The following is a 22,097-nucleotide window of genomic DNA, read 5'->3' on the forward strand; positions in this document are numbered from 1 at the left end:
TCTGTACACTACCAATTAGCTTCTGTTGGACCTGAGCGGCACTCAAACAGTAATAAAGTGCAAAAAATAACTTAGTAAAATATCCCAGCGCAATTTAGAAAAATAGAGAACATTTTAATAAATACAATGACACCAAAATGACAAAAATCAAAAAGGAAAAATCAGAGCTGTGAATTTTTAAAGTTCCAGGTGAAAATAGATCCAAGAAGCACAAAGAGCTATTTATGGTTATGTGATTGCACTGGACTGAGTTAAAGTCCAGGCCAACCGTGATGAAGTGCAGGTCGGATACAGGACCTAGGTTTGTCTAGGCGGTAGAATTTACCTTCTACTTAGTCCAGTTCCATGTAAGGAGCCTCAGCTGGAACTTCACATTGGTGGGAGCCGCAATGAGTTTGCTGTCGGCATGAAGAGGACGTTGCCGCAGGAGCTTCATTATAGCGGGAGATGGGGCAGTCATTGCCAACATGCAGAGCAGGCCGCAGGTAGTGCTTCGCATTGGCAGGAGATGTGGACAGTTGTAATTGATGCAAAGAGCCCAGGATCTCAGACTGTTCACCTGGAGCACAGTTTTGAAGTAGGAGGAGTGCAATCTCAAACTAGCCAAGGGTCCAGAAACTGGAGAGACACCCCTTGGCGGTCAGGACTCACTCCAGCAGAAGAGTCAAGGAAGATCAGGCAGATCCAGGTTAGTCAGCTGAGCAGTCGGAGGAAAAGCCTCTAGAAGCTTGTTATGCACCTGTAAATTGACCCTTGAGGTCACTTCTGGGTTCAAAGCAAGCACGCTCAGTCTTCCTTCTTAACCCAGCTGGGCAGTACATTTTCACCATTGGTCCAGGAATGTTCTGATGAGAGTCTCAAGTGGTTTGATTTTCATAGCCAGTGCTGTCCCATGGCGTGGGGATGACTACTGTGTTCAACTTTCTCCCTTTTCCTGGATTTTGCTCCAATCTGTCTAGGGGGACAAACGTAGACAGGCAGACCCAGATTTGAGCTGTATTTGCCAGTGACAGGCAAGGCAGCCTTAGATGTTAGGAATGTGGTGGGCACAGCCCTCAACCGACCCTTTGAGGCTCATCAAGGGCTGCGTAGAATCCCCCAGGCCATCCTGCTCAGAAGAGGAACACACCCTTCCCTAAAGCAAAGGGCCATTTGTCCACACATCACACCACAGGAGAGCCATTCACAGTCATGTGGCCCTGGACAGTGGCAGAAAGGCACATTTGGTTTAGGCAGAAAAATACCAACTTCCTAAAAGTGACATTTCCAAACAGTAATTTAAAATCTGGCTTTGCCATTGAAGGGAATTTCAAATTATGATTCAAATGCATGGGATAAGTATTTTTCTATCTGTTTCTTAACTGAAGCTATCACTTAGTAAGTGTAATAAGATAACTCAGAGTTGGCTATATAAGACAGGTAACTTTGCAATAGTGAAAAATTACTTAAGGTGTTTTTCATTACTAAGACATTTAGGTCTAGAGCTCGCCCCCCACGTCCGCAGCACCAACCTGCTGTCTCCCGCCTCTGACCCCCGCCCACGCTGCTGCTAGCGTGTTCGAGGCTCTCTTGAGCCGTTGTGCCGTGTATTCCGCCGTCCTGTAAGTGGTTTCTGTTTTCTTCTGCGCCTCGCCTCTTGCGCGTCTGCCCCCGTTGTGCCCCTCTGATTGCTGTGCCCCGATTGTAGTTTGTGCCAATACTGTATTTTGTGACTGTTTTTCCGATTTTGTGCCCGACTTTCTTGTGCCTTGTTTAAGTTGTTTTTCGCCCCTTGGGCGCTCCCCCTTGCTCTCCGCTCCCTGCCGCTGCCTCCCTGCGGCCCGCCCCCCTCGCGCCCCCATTCGCCGCTCCCTCCCGCCTCCCGCCTCCCAGCTGCTCCTCCCTCCCCCCTCCCTTCTTAATGGCTGGCGCTGCGCGTCGCGAGTGAGCGACCTCTGACCTGTTTTAGGTCTAGAGCTCACCCCCCACGTCCGCAGCACCAACCTGCTGTCTCCCGCCTCTGACCCCCGCCCACGCTGCTGCTAGCGTGTTCGAGGCTCTCTTGAGCCATTGTGCCGTGTATTCCGCCGTCCTGTAAGTGGTTTCTGTTTTCTTCTGCGCCTCGCCTCTTGCGCGTCTGCCCCCGTTGTGCCCCTCTGATTGCTGTGCCCCGATTGTAGTTTGTGCCAATACTGTATTTTGTGACTGTTTTTCCGATTTTGTGCCCAACTTTCTTGTGCCTTGTTTAAGTTGTTTTTCACCCCTTGGGCGCTCCCCCTTGCTCTCCGCTCCCTGCCGCTGCCTCCCTGCGGCCCCGCCCCCCTCGCGCCCCCATTCGCCGCTCCCTCCCACCTCCCAGCTGCTCCTCCCTCCCCCCTCCCTTCTTAATGGCTGGCCTGCGCCGGAGGCGCGCCAGAGGCAAGCCCGTCTGCGCCCGTCCACACCTGGACCACGCCCAGCGCCACCCCCCCTGGTCCCCACGACCCACGCAACCCCTGCTTCCGATACTCGACCAAAGAACTCCGCGCTCTCAACCCTGGCCCCTCCACAGAGTGTTTCCTGGCCACCCCGAAGCACACCAAAGGACCTTTCTCCTGCCGCACCTGCAACTTCTCCTGCAACAGAACAACGAAGCCAACAACAACAACCAACACTAACCACCTGCACTGCATCCTCATCAACACACGCTCCGCACGAAAACACGCCATCGAGCTCTGGGACTTGCTCGACACCATCGCCCCAGACGTGGCCTTCCTGACCGAAACCTGGTGGAACGACTCTTCGGCCCCTGACATCGCCATCGCCATACCGGACGGATACAAGATCACCAGAAGAGATCGAACCAACGGAGTCGGCGGCGGAATAGCCATCGCCCACAAATCTACCCTCAAGATCCACACCCACACGGACGACACCCTCAAGACAGCCGAACACCTCCACTTCCAGATTCACACGGACCCCAACACGACCCTCAGAGGAACCCTCATATACCGCCCCCCAGGACCAAGAGCCCCCTTCAGCGACACCGTCTCCGACCTCACAAGCACCCACGCCCTCGCCTCCCCAGACTACATCCTCCTGGGAGATCTAAACTTCCACCTGGAAAACAACAACGACGTCAACACCGCATCTCTGACCTCCAACCTCCTCAACCTCGGACTCCGTCAACTGGTCAACACTCCCACCCACATCGCCGGACACACACTTGACCCCCTCTTCACCTCAAGCAACCACATCTCTTTCAGCCACACCTCCGAACTCCACTGGACCGACCACCACTGCATCCACTTTTCCTTCAAGAAAAACACCGAACACCACCGCATCCCCCTACCCCCGCACCGCCGCTGGGGAAAAGTCACTAAAGACCAACTAACCAGCACCCTCGCCAGAAACCCACCACCCGACTCAACCGACCCGAGCGCTGCCGCCAACAACCTCCATCAATGGATCCTCGACTGCGCCAACACCCTAGCTCCACTCAAGAAACCCACCGCCAACCAAGGAAAGAAGAAACCAGCCTGGTTCACAGACGAACTGACCGCCTCCAAAAGCACCTGCCAGAAGCTCAAAAAGAAATGGATCCTCGAGCGCACACCTGACAACCTTGCCACCCTCAAAAACGCCAACCGTGATCACCACCAACGGATCCGTATCGCCAAGCGCGCCCACTTCACAGAACGCCTCAACAACAACACCCGCGACTGCAAAGAACTCTTCAGCATCGTGAAGGAACTCTCCAATCCCAACGCCAACATCAACGACGTCCCACCTTCCCAGAAACTCTGCGACAACCTCTCCACCTTCTTCCACCAGAAAATCGCAGCCATCCACGACAGCTTCAACATCGCACCTCCGCCAGACACCACCCCCGACGACTCCGCCCACGACTGTCGCCTCACCACCTGGACCCACGCGGACGACGCCGAAACTCTAACAACCATGAATACCATCCACTCAGGCTCTCCCACGGACCCGTGCCCACATCACGTTTTCAACAAAGCCGACGCCACCATCGCCCCCAAACTCCGTAAAATCATCAACCTCTCCTTCAACACCGCCACCTTCCCGGACAGTTGGAAACACGCAGAAATCCAACCTCTCCTCAAGAAACCCAAGGCTGACCCCAACGATCTCAAAAACTTCCGACCGATCTCTCTCCTCCCTTTCCCAGCGAAAGTCATCGAGAAGATCGTCAACGCACAACTCGCCCACTTCCTTGAAGACAACTCCATCCTAGACCCCTCTCAATCTGGATTCAGACGAAACTACAGCACCGAGACTGCTTTCCTCGCCGCCACAGATGACATCAGACAACAAATGGACAACGGCGAAACCTCAGCCCTCATCCTCCTCGACCTATCAGCCGCTTTCGACACAGTCTGCCACCGCACCCTACTGGCCCGCCTCCACGAAGCCGGCATCCAAGACAAAGCCCTCAACTGGATCTCATCCTTCCTATCCGACAGAACCCAGAGAGTCCGACTCTACCCCTTCCGCTCCAAAGCCACCAACCTCATCTGTGGCATCCCCCAAGGCTCCTCCCTCAGCCCAACTTTGTTCAACGTCTACATGGCCCCCCTCGCTAAACTGGCCCGCCAACACCACCTCAGCATCATCTCCTACGCCGATGACACCCAGCTTGCCCTCTCCCTGACCAAAGACCCACTCACCGCCAAAACCAACCTCCACAAGGGACTAAAATCCATCGCCGAGTGGATGAACAACAGCCGCCTGAAGCTCAACTCCGACAAGACGGAAGTCCTCATCCTCGGACGCACCCCCTCGGCCTGGAACGACTCTTGGTGGCCCACCACCCTCGGACCCCCACCCACCCCGGCCAAACACGCAAAAAACCTCGGCTTCATCCTGGACTCCGCTCTCACCATGTCCAAACAGGTCAACGCCGTCTCCTCTTCTTGTTTCAACACCCTCCGAATGCTCCGCAGAATTTTCAAGTGGATTCCAACAGGAACCAGAAAGATGGTGACTCAAGCCCTCGTCAATAGCAGACTTGACTACGGCAACGCACTCTACACAGGCATCCCAACAAAAGACATCAAACGACTCCAGCGCATCCAGAAAGCATCCGCCCGCCTGACCCTCGACATACCCCGCCGATGTCACATCTCCCCCCACCTGAAGGACCTCCACTGGCTCCCCGTGGAAAAAAGGATCACCTTCAAACTCCTCACCCACGCTCACAAGGCTCTACACAACACCGGACCCACCTACCTCAACACCAGACTCAATTTTTACGTCCCCACACGTCAACTCCGCTCCGCCAACCTCGCCCTCACCATCGTCCCCCGAATCCAGCGCAAGACCGCTGGCGGCAGATCTTTTTCCTTCCTCGCCACCAAGACCTGGAACTCGCTCCCTACCTCTCTACGCCAGACCCAGGACCTCCTCACCTTCAGGAAACTCCTCAAGACTTGGCTCTTCGAACGCTAGCAATCCCCCCCTCCCCCCCCCCAGCACCTCGAAACCCTGACGGGTACATAGTGTGCTCTATAAATTCTCTGATTGATTGATTGATTGAAAGCTTATGTACGCATCTCCTACTTTTTAAATAGAATGCACTGTGCCTACTGAAACGTAAGGGCATACTTTAGGGGTAACTTATAAGTATTGAAAAGTAAAGATTAGGCCTGAAGAAACTATTATTTTGCAAGGTTGAAATGCAGTCCTAAAACTGAACTACAGGCTGCAGTGGCACACTTTAGGCATTTTTCACAGTGCTACCTTAGTGATTGCCACAGTGAGTTCGGAAGCCCACTTGTATCATTTCATTTACAATTACAGTTCCTGGGTATATACAGTACAATTTACAATCGACCTATAAGTAAATTAAATATGCCAATTGTGTGAATACCAATTTTACCATGCATAAGCACTTTACTACTGGTTAGCTGGGGTAAAGTGCACAGAGTCCTAATGACAACAAAAAGGGGAGTGAAGGCAAAGGAACGGGGGAATGCCACTTCAAGGATGGTCAGATGTGTATATTATCTATCGATCTATCTATATTTATAGGTATATATGTCTATCATCTATATCTCTCTCATATATATATATATATATATATATATATATATATATATATATTCACTTAAAAAATCAAACCAAAGGTTACAGGACATTATTGTTAGGTATCAAATTTACACACACAAAATATTAGAAATTCAGCTGTTACTCTTAGAGATCTCTCAAGTAACTATAACTTGGGCCCTAAGGTAGCTATAACTCATGCTAAGTTTTTTCATCAATAATTTTACTGCAAATGTTGCAGTAATATTATAAATGGTTTAGTAGAAGATGTTATGTTTGATGTAATATGTGGGGTAATCAGCAGTGCATGGCGAGGGCACGGGTTATAGTTACCTTAGGGCACAAGTTATAGCTACTTGAAATAATTCTTTATGCCACTGCTGCGTGCAGCCGTCCCATGCTGTACACATAGCCCCCTCCCTGGGCTGATTCCTGGACCTAGGGACACCATCTCCCAAGGCCTGGCCATAGTTTGAAGGGGGGCTCTTGCCCCCCTTCCCATGCCATATTGCAGCCACAGGGACCACATTTTCCTGGGCCTGCCCTTACTGTAATTGGGGAGCGGGGCAAGCAGCACCCACTCCCCCTCCGGGTCGATGTTTGTCCATGGGGAAGCCATCTGCCGGGCCCGGGCATATTTATAAGCAGAAGGGGAGCATGCAGCCCCCTTCGATGGACCTATTAGGGCCCAGGGGACCCCATCTCTCTGGCCTGGCCATTGTTTGAAGGGGGAGGGGGCACATAGCCTCCCTCCCCTGGCCAATAGTTGCCCCCAGGGCCCAGCCTTAAATTCTGGGTGCCCTGGAGCCTCCCAGGGCACCCACTGTGTATTTATTAAAAATGTGTATTTGTTAAAGATGCTGCTCCAGGTGGGCGGGAGCAATTTTCATTCTAACACCCGATGGGAGCAGATTTAGAATTTGCATTCACATGGCATGAGCTTTTAAATTGTTTCTACCATGCAAGAGCAAACACAGGTTTCCCAGCCTGAACTAATGCAGGAAGGAAAAGCTCTCTGTCCCGGGGGTGAGCACCCGAGGATATACCTGTACCTACCCTAGGGGATGGGGTACCCATGGCCATTAAAAGCTCTAGGAAGGGCGCCACGCAGACCCTAAGTCGAGGTTAGCTGCAGAATGCACTTTCATTGAAACAGCAGAGGCTGAAATGGGAAATGAAAATCAGAATACAAGAAACAAGACACCGCCACAATTGGTTAAGGAGTGGAGAAAGCTAGGAAGATGGAGTCCAAGCAATGGTGGGAGATGACATTCCTTACTAAGTATTTGGAGCATAAAAGAATAGGCAGAGGTTTTCAAAATATGCTCCTACCAACATAGGAGGGAATGGAGGATGATCTGGTTAATGAGTGGTGTAAGAACACAGAAGAGGGCTCCATGAGATTAACAAAACCATTAATAAAGCATGCAAAGAGGAAGATGGAGCAACACTCTCCAAAAATAGAGTCGATCTTAAAAGGAACTGGAAAAGATTAAGGAAGATGCAGCAGGATAGGAGTTGCTGGTAAAGATGGAGAGAACCTTGCAGGAATATGACAAATTAAGGAAAGCAAGAAAATTCACTAGGGATAAATTAGATTAGCAATATGACCAATACACCTTTGCCAAGAAATTTGATAACATAAGGGCCAAGGAGAAGTTGGACAAACCTACCATCAGTGTGCCTAGTGAGAGTGAATTCAGATCCAGTTAAGATGAATCCCTTTTCACAGGAAGCTTTGTCTTCTGCATATGACTAGGCATCAAGGTCAAGGGCACTGTGGAGCCTCGAAAGAGAGAATGTAGGACAAGGAGAGGCAAGAGGAAGATGGCGAGGCAAAAACAGGAGGTAAAGAATAGTCCATTGAACAACAGGAACATAAGCACGTGCTACTTTATCCATTTTGTATTTATTACATGCATTAACACTTTAGAAAACAAGATTCTATTGCACCATTGGAACATTAGCATGGGTCACCCTAAGCATACTATATTGGTTTTATGCATTAGCCCTTTAGAAATGGGGCTCCTATGACAGCATATGCTTAATACAAATGAATGCCATGGGATGTTGATCGCACTTACGGCCTCTAAACAATGCCCCTGGAGAAAGATCAGCTAGTTTAAAGCAAAGTATGCAAGAGACACTTTTAGATTATCGGCTGGTTTAGAGTAATGCATGCACAGGTCACTTTAAGATCACTGAGTGATATGAATAGTAGCAAGTATGATTGCCCTCTAGGCTGCAATAGATCCTACAGTTAAAACTGTGTGTATAATATGCGTACTGAAGCTGACACCAATATGATGCATAGATTGAGACGTGCACTAGTGCACTGAACTTGAAATTGAGTTGAATGAAGTAATTTAGGATATGTGCAATATATTTTATGTTTTGAGCTGAAAACCAGTGTGGGGCAGATATGCGAAATGTGCATATGATAAATCGGAGTGATTGTGAAAGCCCGTTTGGATTGTCTTAAGTGCAACAGCACAGAAATGTATTATCATGTAATATATGAAATACCATCTGAAGTGTATTAGTAATGTGAGACAAAATGGAAAATGGGATGAGTCGATAAAATGTGAACTTGGCCTCTCTAGTGCCTGAGGGCCAATGAAATTGAGGAAGGACTATGTAATATAATGGTGTCCACTACAACAGGATGGGAGGAATAGTTCAAGGCGTTGAGCTGGATGCGCGTCTTTATAATTTTTGCTTGCACTTCAGTCCTAAATAACTGGTGCTCACCAATAAATAGTTAACTTTTTTTGCACTATTTTCTGTCTGTGGACGAGCCTGTAACTGTGCCGCTGAATCACAAGTCAAAGAAAAGGCTATGTGATTCACTGGAAAAAAAAGACAAAGGTTGGTGGGACAGTAAAGTTAGTAAATAGAATTAACAAATACCTTAGAAATTCACTAAAATTCCAATGGTTACAGGGACCTTATAGTTAGGCTCAGATTTTACACACACACACACACACACACACAACACAATAGAAAGTCAGCAGTTACAACGAGAGTTCTCAAGTAACTGTAAGTCTTGCCCTAAGGTAACTATAAGTTGCATCCAGGCCATGCACTGTTTCTCATCAATTATTTTCCAGGAAATGTTGCACTGTTATCAATGATGTCATAAAAAAATGTAATGAGTGAGGTAATATGTGGGGTAATTAGCAGTACTTGACCCAGGTGCAAATTATCGTCACCTTAGAGCATGAGTTACAGTAGTTGGGATACCTAATTATAACTGATGAATTTCTTAGGTTTGGTGTCTCCTTCTCATGCCAGTATTGGCCATGGGGGGCACATCCCTCAGGACCCATTTACTGAACAGTGTCCCAGGGAGCCCATCCCCAGGACACTGTGGTTCCCTGCCAGGGAGAGGGGAGCATACCCTGTCTGCCCTCCCCCAAGCAGGGGACTCCAATATGCTCCCATGGAAGCAATTAACCAAATGCTAGTATGATGCTGGCAGTGGAGCTGGCTGGGGCCTTGGAGCCCCCCAGCCCCATGACCTCCAGTGAGCCCTGCAGTGTGGGTGCCCCGGCTGGCCCCAGGGAGCACGAGGGAGCCGGCCCCTGGGGCTGACAATTGTTATGGGGGTAATATGCGTCACCACTCAAAACACCCGCCCAGGGACCGACAATTTTTACAGGAAGGCAGGCCCCCTCCCTGAGCATTAAATTCCCCAGGGACCCCATGCCCCAGGCCAGATCACTGACTATGCTCTGGGTGGAGGTCACCCCCGGGTCATATCTGTACCCCACCCGCAGCATGCAGGGAAACCTGTGCTTGCTCTCGCTTGGAAGAAGCATTTTTAAATCTCCCACCAAGCCAAACACCAAGTCCACTTACAGCTGGCAGGGGCTTAAAAAATGCTCCTGTCAGCTGGAAGAGAACTTAAGATCTGTTTCCTCGCCTGCAGTGAAGTAAGCAGGGAAACAGATCCAAATAATTCTCCCTGCTGCAGCTGCTCCCTGCAGGCAGGAGCAATGCCAGCTGGATGTGGGGAGCCAGCTTGGGTCAAGGGCTCCCTCAGCAGCCCCCAGTGAGGATATTGTGAGTGCCCTGGGTCGGCACCAGGATACCCACCATTTATTGAGCCAGGACCTGGCTATTGGGGCCCCTGGGGCCGAAATCCATCCAGGGAGGAAGGCGGCGTGACACCCTCTCCCCCTGCAAAATTGGGCCAGGTCCCCAGCGGATGTGTCCATGGGGCTGAAATCATCCGGGATGGGAGGTGCATGCTCCATGCTCCCCTCCTCCATGCTGGGCACCTGGGGATGGAGTGAAAAGAGTGCCCCTGGGTGATGTGGTACCTAGGCTTAACAAGGTTTAGGGAGCAGACTCTTTAAATATGTGGCCCTGGCGATGGAGTCCCAGGGGCCAATAACAGCTTGGGGAGGAGGGGCCACGCAGACATCCGCCCTTCAATTAAAAAAAAACCTGGAGTATGGGGTCCCCAGGGACCTTATGGCCAACCCCACACTGGGCATGACCAGAAGTCGTGCGCAACGTGGGGATAAGTGTAGGGGGGTCGCTAGTTGCAGGGCCTGGCCGCAGGCTGAAGGCCATGCACATTGGGGGGTTGCAATTACGTATAATAATTACTAGTTTACTGTAAAAAAAACCTTGAAATTCACTGAAATGTTAAAGTAACATTTTAGTTAGGTGTGATTAAAGGATCTGTTTAAAAAAACTAGAGAAAAAAAACTTAGAAATTCACTGAAAAAAGTAACGTTTAGTTAGCTGAATTTGTCAGTGACAACACTAACGTTTTGAACTAAAAAAAATGAAATTCACCATTTATAGTTAGCAGTGCTAACTATAACTTTCACCCCCACCATGCACTGCTTGTGACCTCACATATGGCATTATTGACATCAGCTATGACACTGGTGATGACATCATCTAAGCTTTGTTTTCCTGCATATTGCTGTAAAAATTGCTATGGCTTTACACATACCATAGTTCACATTAAAAGTCAACCACACACATATGGGAACCCTAACTGAGTACAGTGTTCAATCTATGTACAACTGTTCAGAGAAACCCAAAATAGTGAAAGCCACTTCCTAAACAAATGCCCTACTATGGACAGCCTTTACCTGTATCAAACTTCTGACACACACTGAAACCTTCATTAAGAAATGAAGTTGATATTAGAAGTAAACTGAGTACTATAAACAGTGTGTACTTTATGGAGAGAGATCATTCTATACCACACAGTTTGCAAACAGGGAATTCCTCATGAGAAATACATCACAGAGTACTCAAAACAATCGACCAAGAAGAGTGTCCATTTTATACAATAGTTGTAAAAAAATAAAATAAAAAAAATAAAAATTCGCTAAAAATAACCAAGATCTGAAGGTGCTAAAATTCATAATACCTGCACCCTTCATATTGTTAAAAAAAACACACAAAAAACAAAAAACTTTACAGCTAAACATTCTTCTGAAGCAAAACAAGCACAAGTACATAGATTAGTACCTGGTGCACCCACTATGTTAAATATAAATGATCAAGGTGACACGATTCTCTCGAATAACTCAACGCTGTTCACAAAAGTTAGTATCTAATATGTAAAATCTTTCTCCTGTTGCCATCTTTTTCTGCTGAACTAAAATGGAGCATAATGAATAAAAGTCAACTTTCACTCAGTTACTCTTCAATTCAAACATTTATAACGTGTTCGATATCTCTACACAGCTATGGTGCATTAAGAGCACAGCATTTTGTAAACACCTATACGATTAGCCTGACCCAAGCTGCACAAAGTAACATATAAAAGTAATAACGTAGTTATCCGCCACTATGTATACTGTAAAACAAACTAGCACACTCATTGGATGATGCCTTCAATGATGTCATATAAGATGTCATTGTAGATGTCATCAGTGATGTCATCGAACATGTCATGAGTTATGTCATATGTGAGGTCATAAGCAGTGTCTGGTTGGGGTGCAAGTTATAGTTAGAATCCCGTTCGGAGGGCCATGGGAGAAGGAGAAGCTATTGTGCGCAATCGTGGGGGTTGAGGCCTTTTAACGTCCCGCGCCCAGACCTATTTGATTCCTGAGCAACTGACCCAAGTACCCCTTCAGCACTTGAATCTCAGCGGCACAGCGGGTCCAGCAGTGCCAGGGTTCTCAGGGGCTGGTGGGTGGGGGGCTCATGGGTCAAACACAGACTTGCAACTCAAAATACACATAGCAGCAGCAGCTATTCTCAAGTCCTCTTTTTGGAGGAAAGGCTTGACACTGCGGAGTAGGGTCAGATTGGACTGTTTCTCTCTTATGCAATGTGGGTCCAGAAACATAGATTGATTAGTGTCTATGTGAAATCTTTGCAACTGGGTACTATCTCCGAATGAGCCTCTCTGAAGAATTATATCATAGGCAAAAAGAAAATTCAGTAACAGCTATTTGACAATCTGAAAATGTATATTTAATTTATCACTTTGCAGAAAAGGGTCAAGATTTTAAAATGAACATGGAAGACTTTCTGCAAAACACTGTAAATGACCTTGACATGAAAATACTTCCAACACAGGCTCGAAACAAAAACAGCAACTTTCCTACCACACAACCTACACAGCATACCTTGCTATCCATGAGGATAAGCGTTGCAGCACACATATGGTTAGTAAGCACTATATAAATGCTACAACACAATACAATGCCTTAAGGTGAAAAATAACATTTCTTACTTTGTAATTCAGGCCAAATAAAAGATTCCCATCCAAATGGAAAATGCTATTTATGATCATTTCTTAAAGGAGATTTGCTTACTAAAAAATGTATATTTTAGTTCAGCAAATTCCTCTGAGTGAAAAGCTTTCTCATTTGTACCTATTAGGTCCTGCAAGAAGTGTCGTAGGCAGCAACAACAAAAAATGCATCTGGTTAGCTGCGAGAAACAAGCATTTGCAGTGCAATGGGTCTCGTGTTTGCTCAAGTTTGCGCTATTAGCATTGCAAATTCCTCACTGGACTTTCCTTGCCACATAAATTGAAAATCAAAAGTAAAACAGTTGACATAAGCAAGTCGATTCAAAGCGGCACGGCCACCATGAGCATGAGCGCGAAGAAGAAACACAAATGGAAAAAGAAGTTCACTTGCAGTCAAACGTATCGGCAAACGTGCATTAATCCAAGTAACAGGGACGATAACCAAGTCAGTAACAAAACTGCCCCAAGGAGGGACAAACATAATGCATTTACCACTGATAACAAAGGATTTTTGAAAGGCAAGCCCATGAACGAGTGATAGTGATGGGTGCGTGGTGGGTATGGTTTAAAGCCCACAGATAGATAACAGATATTAACAGGCCAGAACACTTGCGTGCTAGACCTAAAAACATAGCCGACCAATTAATATAAAAAGGGCCTTGTATAACTGAAGTGTGTTCTCAAAGACACAAAAAGAAAAAAATACATTTTATGAACATTAAGAATGCCTTCGACTCCTAACAGCTTCCTCTACTACTATATGTATTGTGATGAAAACCCAATAATTCAAGTAATCTGGCTGTTTGACAATTTGTTCATTTTATTTCTTTTTCTTAGAAAAAATGCCACTTATTTTAAAGGTGATTTAAAGGGTTTTAGACAAATACACAGTAAAAAGGAACAATTACTTACATAATAGGATACGTTTCATCTTTCCGTCTTTTGATTTCATGCGGTGGAAGAGATTCCCAACCAAAAGACAAACTCCAATCAAAGTTTCCCCGATTGTGATTATTTCCATAGGGTGAAGGTTTGCTGAACTCAAACGTATTGAGGTCGATAGATGCAATATCAGGACTTGGAACAACTGTGTAGTTCTCTGCTATCCTTGCAAGCAAAGGTTCTAACCAACCATAAAAACATTCACCTATTGGAAAGAAAACAGCAAATGAAAATACTTCATATTTTGCACACTAATGGAGAGAGTAATTTAAATTTAACACACAACTCAAAGCCTATATTTGGCTTAATGTACAGCTTTCAACAAATCATAGCCTGCAAAGTTATGATAAATAACACTTCTGTTCCTTATTGAGGAAATGACGCTCAATCTGCCATACTTCGGTTGTGCCTCATTAAGTTATGTTATATTAGCTGGATCTGTAAAAGGCAGCTTATCACCAGGTAGGGTATCCAGGCACTGGTGTATAAGTGTAGATCTGCGGAAGTGGTGAGCGAGTCAGCCCTGAATAGTTAGAGCCAGGTGTTCGTCTCCTTGCGGATTTCAAGAAGGGAGGAGAAGGTCCTATTGTGTAGCAGGAAGTCATTAAGTGAATGTCATGAAATTCTATACTGAATGACTGACGGAGGGGGCATATATCTCAACAGCTTAAGATAAACGTGCATTAGTAAAGCCCACTGATCTTGCTTTAATTTTGGGGTGGGGTGGGGTTATGTGTCTCTTGCTCTGTTCTGCCAACAAACATGCAGGATCTGTAACCCCACTACCTATTCCACACTACACTGCTGAGCCACTTCTCTGTACTTCACCCAGGAAATCTTTCCCTGCAGTTTTCTATGTAATTTGTTCATGTCTTGCCACTCTCCATCCAGGATCCAGTCCTGTAGCACGCCTTGTCTGACGTCTCCACTGTGCAACACCAAGCTTCTCATTCTGTAATTTACCCTTTATGCTTCATCTCGCTTCTTCCCCACAAACAAATCGTTCTCGAGCTCACCCTTCTCCCCACCATCTATGGGAAAGCCATCTATACAACACCCTGCAGCTCTCATGAATCTCTCATCAACCTTAAACAGAGGCTCTCTTTCGGCAAATCCTGGATGAACATCTGGCCTCATCCAGTTGACATCTAGCATGCATCTCATTGTGCAGCACTCAGAGCACACCACCCCATCCCATCCCTCTGCCATTTGCACTTCAATATGATAATCTCCTCCATTGTGCACTATTTTCTGTGCATTCCAACCTGAATCGCTCTTTCTGCACTTCACCACGGGATTAGCGACATGAGCTCATGCTGCAGCTCTGTGCCCCCCCAAATACAACCTGGAGTTTTCCCTTCCTCATTTCATCCTGTAGCTCCTTCTATGCCTTTGTGTCTGATCACACAACTCACTTCTGCACCTTGTCACGTATCCATTGGCTCTCTCTTCCCCACATCCAATAGTTTTCCCTCACATAGCGGCTCTGTCATGACCACACAAACTTGCCAAATCAAATCAAAGAAATGCTTGAGAAAAGCAAAGAGATATCCTCAGTGGAGACAGCAAAGCCCAAACTGGAAGAAGGTTTGCAGAGTAATCTTGCGCTTATTTCAAAGGAAGAATCAAGAAGAGAAGATTCAAGATGGGCGTCGTGAGTCCTGAAGGTTAGTTACAGTTCTAGTCTTGCAATCGGTTGGTTGCTAGGTTACGAGCTCACAAGCTGGAAGCTTCACACTTCAACTGAGGTCTGACAGGAATCAGCTGTGTGGAGAGAGAGCGCGCTTCAGAGCAGAAACTCCTGTGAGGTAAAATTACCCTTGAAGGCTATTTTACAGAAAACGTGATAAATGTTGTCAAGGTTTATTCGAGGAGTTTGATAGTAAACCGTTCCAGTGGAGGTTTGGCAAGACTACAGAGTTTAATGTATGAATAAACCTTATGTTTACAAGGTTCCTGTTTAACCGGTTCTGTGCCTTGGACGAGATGATCTCGTCCAAGGCTACAGTTCCCCTGTGCCTTGGACGAGATCATCTCGTCCTAGGCACAGGGGAACTTGGGGGCGCGCTACCGCGCCCCCCGTGCACCCCCTCCCCCCCCCAGGCGGGGATGGAAGGGGAAGACCTTCCCCTTCCACCCCCGCCCCCCACGGCAATCCGATGACGTCAGCGCGCGCACAGCGCGCTGACGTCATCTAGTGTTGCCGGGCGCGCTGGAAGCCATTTGCTTCCAGCGCGTCTTTGAGAAGGACCCGAAAGGTGAGTCCTCTCCGTTTTTGGGGGGCGGGGGGGTTGAGAAAACAGACACGGTGGGAAAGGAAAGGGTTTTTCCTTTCCCCCTGTGTCTGTTTTCAGAAGATTCCTGCTCCACGATCGCGGGCAGGGCCCGCGATCGTGGAGCAGGAAACTCCACTAGCCACCAGGGATTTTCTTTTTGGGTGAATTTGAGGGCGACCCCTTGGGCAAGGGTCGCCCCCCCCCGGGGGCAATTTTTATTTGTATTTCGCCCCCCCCCCCGGGGGCAGATCCGCCATTTTTCCGGCGGATCTGCCCCCAGGGGGGGCCGAAAACCACTAGACACCAGGGATATATTTGTTTATGTGTGCTTTTGGGGGCGACCCCTTGGGCAAGGGTCGCCCCCCCCCGGGGCAATTTTTATTTGTATTTCGCCCCCCCCCCCTGGGGGCAGATCCGCCGTTTTTTCGGCGGATCTGCCCCCGGGGGGGCGAAAACCACTAGACACCAGGGATATCTTTGTTTATGTGTGTTTTTGGGGGCGACCCCTTGGGCAAGGGTCGCCCCCCCCGGGGGCAATTTTTATTTGTATTTCGCCCCCCCCTGGGGACAGATCCGCCGATTTTTTGGCGGATCTGGCCCCGGGGGGGGCGAAAACCACTAGACACCAGGGATATCTTTGTTTATGTGTGTTTTTGGGGGCGACCCCTTGGGCAAGGGTCGCCCCCCCCCGGGGGCAATTTTTATTTGTATTTCGCCCCCCCCTGGGGGCAGATCCGCCGATTTTTCGGCGGATCTGCCCCCAGGGGGGGCGAAAACCACTAGACACCAGGGATATGTTTGTTTATGTGTGTTTTTGGGGGCGACCCCTTGGGCAAGGGTCGCCCCCCCCCGGGGGCAGATCCGCCGATTTTTCGGCGGATCTGCCCCCGGGGGGGGGCAAAACCACTAGACACCAGGGATATGTTTGTTTATGTGTGTTTTTGGGGGCGACCATTTGGGCAAGGGTCGCCCCCCCCCCCCGGGGGCAATTTTTATTTGTATTTTGCCCCCCCCCCCGGGGGCAGATCCGCCGATTTTTGGGCTGATCTGCCCCCCGGGGGGGGGGGGGCGAAAACCACTTGACACCAGGGATTTTGTTTTTATTGTTCATTTTGGGGGCAACTCCTTGGGCAAGGGTTGCTCCCCTGGGGAGCTTTTTTTTTTCTGTTTCACCAGCCCCCCCCCCCCCGATGGCGGACCAGCCATTTTTTGGACGATCTGGCCCGGGGGGGGGGGGGGGGTGGAAGCACACTAGGTGCCAGGGATTGTGTTTGGTGTGTGTTTGGGGGCACCCCTTGGGCAACGGTCGCCCCCCTAAGGTGGGGAAAATTTGTATTGCCCATCTCTGCCCGTAATTTTGTAGGGCCATCTGCCCCCAAGGAGGGCAGAGACCACCAATACGGCAGGGATTTTTTTGTTTTGTGTTGTGCTGGGGGTGCCCCCTTTGGGAAGGGTCGCCCCCTGAAAGGGGGCACAGAGGTGTTGCCCATTTCTGCCCCCCTTGGGGTCAGATTGGGCAATTCTTTTACGCCAATCTACCCCCGAGGGGGGCAGGATCCACTTAGGTACCAGGGACAACTTCTAAGTTCTTGGTGGTGGGGTGTTTGTCAACTGGCAAAGTATTTGTATTTGTGATTATAACAATTTATTTCTTCTTTTTCTTCTAGTTCAACGCTTTTGCTTCCTTTGCTGTGGATCTTTGCGGTTTTGGCAGTAGTTGTCCTGTGGTTTGCATAGTTGCATGTTTTAGGTAAGTGAAAGCAATTTACTCCAAAGGAGTATTGTTGACATGTTTGTAGGTGGTGTACTAAATGCAGTATTGTGTGTTTGACATTGTCCTTAGATTTGAGCACAGTGATGTTTGTGTTGTCATATGTCTAAATTGCTTTTTTCTTTTTTCTTTTTAGTGGGATATCATTGGTGATTGCTGTCTGTGCAGAGTAGTTGCTTGGTGAGTAGCTATTTCAGGCAACTGAGTGGTATAGTTTTTTGTAGTACATAACTCTTTGTAATAAAGCTACACTTTGTTTATTACTTATTTTAGTGCTAGTTGTTGTTGGCAATCCATTTGTTGTTAGGATCATGGCTAGCCGCAAAGTGACCGCTCAGCAGGTTGTTCGCATGCTCTTTGAGTCGTCTTCAGACCATGATTACGACACTGACTCTGCATCTGAGGCAGAGGAGGAAGCAGGAGATTCTGGAAGTGAGTTTTCTGTCCGAGAGTATTCTTCTGATGAGGAAGCTACTCTCAGTGCAGATGAAGGGCCTGTGTTAGAGGAGGACATTGATCTGCCAAGAGTGCAGCAGCCTGGGGCTGCAGGGTTTCCCATTGGAAGACCTGACACCTGGATTGCCCCAAACATGGAGCAGCCACAGTTACCTGCATTTACTGGTCTCCCAGGGTGTAGAGTTAATACGGAAAACTTTCTGCCTGTCCATTTCTTTCACTTGTTTATGGACGATGTATTTTTGGAAGAGATTGTGGAGCAGACAAATGTGTATGCAGAGCAATATTTGCGGGACAACGCTGCCAGATTTAAGCCTCAGTCTAGAGCTACTCATTGGGTTCCCACATATCTGGAAGAGATGAAAAGGTTTTTAGGTTTGTCTTTTTTGATGGGGTTGATCAGGAAGCCGTCACTGGCTTCTTATTGGTCTACTAGTCCCTTGATGGCAACTGCTATATTTCCTGCAACTATGACACGTAATCGGTATTTGCTTCTTGTTCGTATGCTGCATTTTGTAGACAATGCTTTAGCCTTGCCACGAGATCACCCTGATTGTGTGACCGCCTTTTTAAGATTAGGCCTGTCCTTGATCATTTTGTGGATCGGTTTTCAGAGGTCTATGTCCCAGGCAAAGAGATAAGTGTGGACGAGTCTTTGGTCCTTTTCAAGGGGCGTTTAGTTTTTAAGCAGTACATTCCTAGTAAGAGGGCACGGTATGGGATTAAATTGTATCTGCTGTCAGAAAGCAGTACAGGATATGTGTATAATTTCCGGGTCTACACTGGTAGGGATTCCAGTATTGACCCTCCTGGTTGTCCGGCCACTTTTGGAGTTAGCGAAAAAATTGTGTGGGAACTTGCTAGACGGCTGTTTAACAAAGGTCACCATTTGTACGTAGATATTTTCTACACTGGAGTGCAGTTGTTCAAGGAGTTGTTTAGGGTGGACACTGTTGCTTGTGGCACAATCCGTTCTAACCGGAAAGGCTATCCAAGGGAGCTTGTCTGTAAAAAACTTGAGAGGGGACAGTGCAGTGCCTTGCGGAATAATGAGCTGCTAGCTCTGAAATTTTCAGACAGGAGGGATGTGTACATGCTATCGACCATCCATGATGAGAGTACTTCCCCTGTGGCTGTTTGGGGTCAGGTTGCGGAAGTGCGCAAACCTACGTGCATTTTGGACTACAATAGGCACATGGGTGGTGTTGATAGAGTAGATCAGAGGTTAGAACCTTACACTGCTCTTCGTAAGTCATATGTGTGGTATAAAAAGTTGGCCCTACATTTATTTCATTTGGCAACTTTTAATGCCTTTATTGTATACAAGGATTGTTCACCCGAGTCAAGGATGACATTTGTTAAATTTCAGGAGTCGGTGATAGAAAGCCTTATTGTGGTGGAACCGGCAAGAGTTCCTAGAGTAGAAGTGGTGGAGGATGTGGCTAGATTGAAAGATCGGCACTTTCCAGATCACATTCCTCCCACTCCCAAAAAAGACATGCCCACAAAGAAATGTAGAGTATGTGCCCGGAGATCAATCCGGCGGGAGAGCCGAATGTACTGCCCCGAATGCCCTTCAAAGCCTGGGCTGTGTGTGCCCAGCTGTTTTAGAAGTTACCACACAAGGAAAAACTTTTGGGAAATACCGTGAGCGTAAGCTGTCTGTTTTATATTTTCATATGTTTCACGGTTGGCATCTGTTGTGTATTTAGTTAGAGCTTTTGTGTTTGTAGTTTTGTGCTTATTTTATAATTAGTAGTTTTTTTGTTGTTTATAAATTAAAGAAAGTGATTGCGGTGTGCGTGGGGTGGCGCTTGGCTGGCGGTGTGCGTGGGGTGGCGCTTGGCTGGCGGTGTGCGTGGGGTGGCGCATGGCTGGCGATGTGCTAGGGGTGGCGCTTGGCTGGCGGTGTGCTTGGGGTGGCGCTTGGCTGGCGGTGTGCTTGGGGTGGCGCTTGGCTGGCGGTGTGCGTGGGGTGGCGCTTGGCTGGCGGTGTGTTTGGGGTGGCGCTTGGCTGGCGGTGTGCGTGGGGTGGCGCTTGGCTGGCGGTGCCAGCCAAACGGCAGTCCACACTCCCATCAGCTGGTGTGATTCTTGTATCAGGCATGTGGGCGTATGTAAGTGATGGGCCCTTGAGTGGCGCGGTCTGTCGATGTGAGTGTTGTAATGTGCTGGGCCCGTGGCTGGCGGTGTGAATGGTCTTGTGCGTGTCATGTATGAAAGGTGTGTGAATGGACTGTAAAGCGGTTGGTGCCTTGTCGCGGCTTTACAGCTCACAAGCTGTGAGTCATTGGTTCACTTTTTTGCCTTTCACTTATTAGCAGTGCATTTCATTTTTGTGAAATCTCTTGTTAATAAAATTTGATCCACTGAACCATCACTCACCCTCGTGCCAAATCCAACCAGTATGTGTTGTAAAAAATGACAAAACCTGCTCCGCTGTAATCAGGTGTCGCAGCACACCTGTGACACGCTAGGTGCCTCGGGTGGGACCCCGATGATGAAGCATGCCACCAACTTGGTTGGTGGGTGAGGGGTCTTCTTCACATAACCTAAGTGTGTTTCTTTTCACAATTGTAGTGTTTGGCACATCACGGATGTATGTGCACACATCAAAGGGATATATTCCAAAAATACATGTGTTTGCGGGGGAGGGCCCACCTATGTTTTTGGTCCTGGGTGCGGCCTTCATGCAGGGAAACCTACAAAACCCAGAAACTTTTTAAAACTAGGCACCCCAAGGAGTCCAGGGAGGTGTGGCTTGCGTGGCTCCCCTAACATTTTCTTACCCAGACTCCTCTGTAAACCTCAAAATTTGCATAAAAAAGCATATTTTCCTGATTTTTCTTAGTAGGATCACCGCTCCAGCACAAAATTCCTACTCACCCAGTTTTCCCCTCAGTCTCCCAAGTAAAATGACACCTCACTTATGTGGGTCCCCAAAGCAGAGTCCGTCTCAAGATGTATAAAAGAATATGCCCTTATAAACTTACTGTGCTATCCCTTCTATCCCTTCAGGTTTTGGGCCTTATTCTGTTGCAGGCACCTGGCCCACCCACACAAGTGAGGTATTATTTTTATCGGGAGACTTGGGGGAACGCTGGGTGGAAGGAAATTTGTGGCTCCTCTCAGATTCCAGAACTTTCTCCCACAGAAATGTGGGGAACATGTGTTTTTTTAGCCACATTTTGAGTTTTGCAAAGGATTCTAGGTAACAGAACCTGGTCCGAGCCCCGCAAGTCACCCCATCTTGGATTCCCCTAGGTCTCTAGTTTTCAGAAATGCACAGGTTTGGTAGGTTTCCCTAGGTGCCGGCTGAGCTACAGGCCAAAATCCACAGGTAGGCAATGTTTTCTTTAAAAAAATGGGATGTGTCCACGTTGCGTTTTGGGGCGTTTCCTGTCGCGGGCGCTAGGCCTACCCACGCAAGTGAGGTATCATTTTTATCGGGAGACTTGGGGGAACGCTCGGTGGAAGGAAATTTGTGGCTCCTCTCAGATGCCAGAACTTTCTGCCACAGAAATGTGAGGAACATGTGTTTTTTTAGCCAAATTTTGAGGTTTGCAAAGGATTCTGGGTAACAGAACCTGGTCCGAGCCCCGCAAGTCACCCCATCTTGGATTCCCCTAGGTCTCTAGTTTTCAGAAATGCACAGGTTTGGTAGGTTTCCCTAGGTGCCGGCTGAGCTAGAGGCCAAAATCTACAGGTAAGCACTTCGCAAAAAACACCTCTGTTTTCTTCAAAAATTTTGGATGTGTCCACGTTGCGCTTTGGGGTGTTTCCTGTCGCGGGCGCTAGGCCTACCCACGCAAGTGAGGTATCATTTTTATCGGGAGACTTGGGGGAACGCTGGGTGGAAGGAAATTTGTGGCTCCTCTCAGATGCC

General features: G+C 48.0%; 1 protein-coding gene across 4 annotated transcripts in view; it reads right to left on the reverse strand.

The window, feature by feature from the left end:
• GALNT3 (polypeptide N-acetylgalactosaminyltransferase 3) overlaps positions 1 to 22,097 on the reverse strand; it is a 681,517-nt gene that overhangs the window by 306,254 nt on the left and 353,166 nt on the right. For all 4 annotated transcript variants that reach the window (XM_069225259.1, XM_069225260.1, XM_069225257.1 and 1 more), the window contains one exon: positions 13,679 to 13,913. In XM_069225259.1, coding sequence (XP_069081360.1) covers positions 13,679 to 13,913 — 235 coding nt within the window. The remainder of the gene's footprint in view (positions 1 to 13,678; positions 13,914 to 22,097) is intronic.

This window comes from Pleurodeles waltl, chromosome 3_1, assembly GCF_031143425.1.
Source record: "Pleurodeles waltl isolate 20211129_DDA chromosome 3_1, aPleWal1.hap1.20221129, whole genome shotgun sequence".
NCBI classification, from domain to species: domain Eukaryota; kingdom Metazoa; phylum Chordata; class Amphibia; order Caudata; family Salamandridae; genus Pleurodeles; species Pleurodeles waltl.